The sequence below is a fragment of the Ailuropoda melanoleuca genome, chromosome 1 (genome assembly GCF_002007445.2).
Source record: "Ailuropoda melanoleuca isolate Jingjing chromosome 1, ASM200744v2, whole genome shotgun sequence".
Lineage (NCBI taxonomy): Eukaryota > Metazoa > Chordata > Mammalia > Carnivora > Ursidae > Ailuropoda > Ailuropoda melanoleuca.
The window spans coordinates 74,817,708-74,823,780 of record NC_048218.1 but is presented as its reverse complement, the minus strand read 5'-3'; the positions used below and the strand labels follow the sequence as shown (position 1 = coordinate 74,823,780).

The 6,073-nt window shown below is 37.6% G+C and overlaps 1 protein-coding gene across 1 annotated transcript in view; it reads right to left on the bottom strand.

The window, feature by feature from the left end:
* The window catches only part of P3H2 (prolyl 3-hydroxylase 2), a 176,055-nt gene that overhangs the window by 39,454 nt on the left and 130,528 nt on the right, over positions 1-6,073 (bottom strand). The window contains exons 2-3 of the mRNA XM_034661179.1: positions 3,489-3,641; positions 2,519-2,708 (exon numbers count right to left, since the gene is read on the bottom strand). Coding sequence (XP_034517070.1) covers positions 2,519-2,708; positions 3,489-3,596 — 298 coding nt within the window. The 5' untranslated portion in view covers positions 3,597-3,641. The remainder of the gene's footprint in view (positions 1-2,518; positions 2,709-3,488; positions 3,642-6,073) is intronic.

The following is a 6,073-nucleotide window of genomic DNA, read 5'->3' as shown; positions in this document are numbered from 1 at the left end:
TTTATTTATTTGACAGAGATAGAGACAGCCAGTGAGAGAGGGAACACAAGCAGGGGGAGTGGGAGAGGAAGAAGCAGGCTCATAGCAGAGGAGCCTGATGTGGGGCTCGATCCCATAACACCGGGATCACGCCCTGAGCCGAAGGCAGACGTTTAACGACTGTGCCACCCAGGCGCCCCCTTAATCTAAATTTTGAAAGATATTTCCTAATTGTCCCTCTATGACCTACATTTTCAAAACAGAGTATTATGAATCCTTTTCATCTGAAACGTGATTGATGGATATGTCATTTTCTTCCTTCCTTCCTACCCTCCTTCCCTTCTTTTTCTCCTTCCACTCATTCATTTAATAAATATTTACTAAGCACCTACTCTTTGCCATTCAATATACTTAGGGGCTGAGGATTAAGCACTTAACAAGATAGGACATTAAGCAAGTGATAGAAGAAAACAACAATTTTCAAAGTCTGTGAGTGGAAATGAATATGGCAATTCCAGGAAATGCCACAGGAGTGGATCAAAGAGACAGAAAGAGAAGGGATGAAAATATACACAAGTGCACAATCATGAAAGTCCTATTAAAGGTTTTGGGTTTTACTCCAAATGCAATGGAAGCCTTTGGCAGGTGTGGGGGGGTGTTCTGTGAACATACTTTCATTTTTTTTAGAAGACCATTTTGTCTGCCTACAGCGTAAAACCTCATCAGGACACAAGGACCAGCAAGAAGGCTGTCACAGTGGCTCTGTTAAAATGCACTGTGGATTTGAACCAGGGTGGTAGCAAAAGTGGTGGAGAGAACCGAGGAATCTTCCATGCTCTCAGGAGGTAGCACCTATCAGAGTTTGGTAACAAATCAAAGGAGAATAGGAATTAAGGGAAATGTTGGATTGGAAGATAACTCTTTGAGACTTGGTTTGAACTGCTAGGTGAGGGGTGCTTTTCATGGAGACTGAACACACCAGCATTTGGGGAGAGCAAACTCCCTTCCTTAATTTGCCATTCGACAAATATAGGTGAAGTTGAACATTGTTGCTTTTTATTAATATATTTATAACTTAGAACACAATATGCACTCAACAGATATTTGTTTAACATTTAGTACTGAACAGATTATCCTTTGCCCATTTTTCAATTATGTAGACCTTAAAATATGCACCCTAGACTGAGAAAAGCATCGATTTGATTCCCAGCTTCACCTTAATCCCATTGCTTTGAGGTATAAATTCCTCATTTAAAAAAAGAAGACGGTGGATAACAATACCATCCACCTACAAGTTGTTTAGAGGATTAAAGGATACATAAATATGTAAAATGCTTTGTATATTTTAACTGCTATATAAATGCTGTTTATTATTATGACTGCCAATAAATCAGAAATAAATTACTACTACTAATAATAACAGGTTCTGCTTAAATATTATGGATATTAACTGTAAATGTTATGCAACTTTTCCACTTGTCATTTTGTAATTCGGCTTCATTTATTGTATTTTTTGTATTTCAAATCTTATGTAAGGTCTACCTTTTCTTCATATTTCTTGTCTTTTGCCACGCTAAGAACTGGTTTTCCTCTCCTCCCATTATACACATACTCTCTTGCATTTTCTTCTTCTTTTATTTTAAAGATTTATTCATTTATTTTAAAGAGAGAGTGAGAAAGAGAGAGTGTGAACACAAGTGGATGCAGGGGTGGGGGGAGGGGCAGAGGGAGGGAGGGAGGGAAGCCTCAAGTGGACTCCCCGCTGAGATAAAGCTCTGAGCCAAAATCACTAGTCAGAGGCTTTAGTGACTGAAGCACCCAGGCGCCCCTCTTGCATTTTCTTCCAACAGTTTTATTTTCACACCTATATTATTAACATAAATAGAATTTATTTTTGTATGTTTTTCATATGCTTCCCATCATAAATGGTTAGCTAGCTATTCTCCCCAATTAATGTATAATTCACATTACCTACAATTTTAAATGACACTTTGTAATACATATTATATTCTCATAGATAATAAAATCCTCTTTTAAGTAACTGAAGAAAACTATACAAAAGTATTCACTACTACATTGTTCATAATAATGGAAACCCGTAACTTCCTTAATATTCGTCAGTAAGGGCACTGGGCAAATTAATTAAGCTTTCCCCCTATACTGGAATATCGCACAACCATTCAATACAATACGGTAGAGGTACGTGTACTACTTACATGAGAAGAGGTCCACACTATATTGTTAAGCATAAAATAAAACAAAAACAAAAATATGCTCAAAATCAGTATTCACAGCATGTCTCATTTTTATAAAAAAGAAATAATAATTATAAATAAATACAGAAACATTTACATATGCATCTGAAAAAGTTTGGGAGCACAGTCCCAAAATTTAAACCAGGTAGATTTATTTACAGGAGATAGGATGGGTTAATATATCTTTCATTTTTTACAATTTATACTTGTATATTGTTAGAATAGTTCTGCAGACTGCATTTCCTATAATCAGGAAATAAATAGAGGAAAAAAATAAGCTTTACCTGCAATGGCTTCATAGAGACCAGCTTTGTACCCTAAGTATTCATACTCTTCAAATCTCTGAGGCCCCTCGCACAGGGCTCTGCACTCCGTATCTTCACTGAAATATTCCCTTAGAGCTTGCTCAAAGTACTTGATAGCAAGCTCAAAGTCATCAGCCTCATAATGTTTAACTCCTGCACTGTAACTTTCCTGCAAAGAAGCAGAAAAAATATATATATATTTNTGGCACCAGTCGATTTTATATTCTTCCTGAGCACAAATATGCAAGACAGTATTTTCTAACCCCACCTGAATGGAGGTATGGGCATGCACCAAAGTCTGGGTAGATGGATGTGGGTGGCCATGACACACCCATTTTCCAGGCCCTGACTCAATTTAATAATAATAATAATAAATAATAATATAATAGAAGGCTTATATTTAAAATCTTCTCTTATCTTGTTCTTCAATCATCTTGGAAGTCACATGTCAAGAATGGTGACATCTTCAATTGAAAAAAAAAAGTCCTTCCAACTTCTTGTGATTTCAATTAAGCTTTCATTTGAGTGAAAAATTATATAGCTTTAAAATAGCAGAATTTGAAAAGTACAGGTACAATGGAAAACCAATGGACTGGGAGCTGGGAAACCATGTGTGACCTGAGCAATTCATACTGGCTTCAACTCCCATGTGTAAAATTAAAGGGGTGGAGGTAGCCCTGAGGTTCAGACAGGGTGACAGATGTTTATATCATGTTCTACTTTTCACCATAACATACTGCTTTTCTAAGGGCATTTTCACCTTCTCTCAATTTTTTCAACCCTGATATTGACAATATTTCATCTGAGAACTCTGAGAGCATAAAACTGTTATTGTATTAGAAATCAAGAATCAACCGGAAATGCCCATTCACAGGAATCTGCTTTGAGTCCAGTGAAATTTAGGAACAGATAGCTCCTTCTGGTTAGGGCAAGGGTCCCTGGTGCTCACCAGATGTGGTTTGGCTTCTAGATCTACCAACTGGAGTGCTTCGACGCCCGCCATCGTTCTGTAATTCTCGATGTTCTGCTGCATTTCCATGTGCTCAGGGTTGGCCATGAAAAATGTGTGAGCTGCTTCCACCGCCTTTTCCAGCTGGTTAAGCTATGGAGGAAAAAAGGGGACAAAATGAAGGCAAAGGTTTCTAACCTGGCTCAGTGGTAGTCCAAGGGCTAACGGCTAAAGTGGCAGGGCCAGCTTCCAGTTCACCTTTACTATACGCGATCTCCATACTATCCAGTGGGAGGTTAATAAACATGGCTCCTAAAATGACATGTGGATATTCAGGCCTTGGTGAACATAGCTACATGTGCTCTCTTCCAAGTTCATTCTTTTCCCACTCTCTTCTGAGCCATCTGCATTTCTGGGAAACTGAATCTTTCTGCTTCTGTTCGTTTCATGCTTGATCAAAATAAAAAGCTGCCGAGGCTGTGCCACCTCTAATTCATATTTTTGACATTTTTATCTTTTACTTTCTCTTTTCTCTTTGTTCCTTTTGCCTTTAATCCTGACGATGGGAGTAGAAACAAACCTATGGCTTTCCAAAGGGGAATGAGGCTACTTCCCACTCCACCGAATCTATCAGGCTCTAGAATGTGAAGAATATAAAACTAAAAGGAGTAAACGGTTCCTGTGCATAAGAAATGCTGAATACAGCACACAAAATGCTTTACCACACTCCTTTGATTGAAATATTTGATTCCAGACTTACAATTCTGATGCTCATTAACACAAAAGGAAGAATTTTTAATAACCACTACATAGACACCACAAAATCTTCTCCTAAACCACACAGTACACTGTTCTCCGTGTAGGAAAATGACGCATTTTTTTAACAAAATGGAATAAATTTACTCGATTTAAGACATTTCGCTCTTTGCTTTGGACATAGAGAATGTTTGCAGACAGATCTGTTTGCCCCGTATCAGAAAAGTGAATATTCATATTAATAATCTTTTTCATGGTAAAATCCCAATAATGTTTCGCCTATTTTGGAGTAGGAAGACATGAAAACTCATTGTTATTAAAAAATAAACATAAAATCGTGGAACAGCATATCAGATTCAAAGGAGTCAGTTTTTGACAGTCTTGCCACTCAGTACTGAGTTTCCAAGTCCCCAGTTATCACCATTTTGTGATATATAAATAATCTTAGCCGTCACTACAGAAAACAAAAACTGCCCTATTTTAAGATCTGAGATCCTCAACTTTGTCTAATAATATTAAAACCTTCTCTTTTCCCCTAGAATTTGCATGCTCTTAGCTACTGGCCTTCCTTCCATTAAGTCTTGCCTTGTCACCTTTCCCTGGCATTTTTACCCATGAACTCAATTCTGTGCTTCCAGAATGATTTTGGCTGTCAAAATCACTAATTTTTGGATGTGGTTTCGTTCTCAATTTACATTTTCTCAACTTCTCACTCACTAAATATGAACTGTATGGACATCGACACAGTGATGAGTATATAGGTATAGAGGACAAACAACAGGTTCTAAATTAGGTGTGTGGTTACCCTTACTGATCAAGTAAACTGAAAAAAGCCATTTCAACATTTATGACTCAGTTCTCCTTTCAGGGGAAAAAAAGCTCAGGGGCACCTGGGTGGCTCAGTCTTTAAGCCTCTGCCTTCCACTCAGGGCATGATCCCAGAGTCCTGGGATCCAGCCCTGCATCGGGCTCCCTGCTCTGCTGGGAGTTGCTTCTTCCTCTTCCACTCCCCCTGCTTGTGTTCCCTCTCTTGCTGGCTGTCTTTCTCTCTGTCAAATAAATAAAAAAAAATATTTTTAAAAAAAAGCTCATAAAACCCCCACACTACCATCTACCGCATAGGATTTCAGAAGGATTTAATTGTGTAATATATATAGAACATGCTTCAGAAATAGTTAAAATCCTTAAAAAATAAACAACAGAATACAATTTATAAATAATCTATTCATTTCAAAGATATAAATAATGATGGTATAAGATGAATGGATAAAGAAGATGTAGTGTATATATATACACATGTATGTACACACACACACACTCACACACACACAATGGAATATTACTCAGCCATCAAAAGGAATGAAATTTTACCATTTGCAGTGATGTGGATGGAACTAGAGGGTATTATACTAAGTGAAATAAGTCAGTCAGAGAAAGACAAATACCATATGATTTCACTCGTGGAATTTAAGAACTAAAACAGATGAACATAGGGGAAGGGAAGGAAAAACTAAAATAAGATGAAAATTGAGAGGGAGGCAAACCACATGAGACACTGAACTCTAGGAAAAAACTGAGGGTTGCTGGAGGGGAGATGGGTGGAGGGAAGGGATGATTGGGTGAGGGCATTAAAGAGGGCACTTGACATAAGGAGCACTGGGTATTATATGCAACTGATGAATCGCTAAATTCCACATCTGAAATTAATATTAAAAAAGGAAAAAAATGATGATGGTATAATGTATAACTCCCCTGGACACATAATTCATGAGGCTATAGCAAGGTCTTTGTGGTTGGTGGAAACCGTCTTCACTTCAAAGTAAAACTAT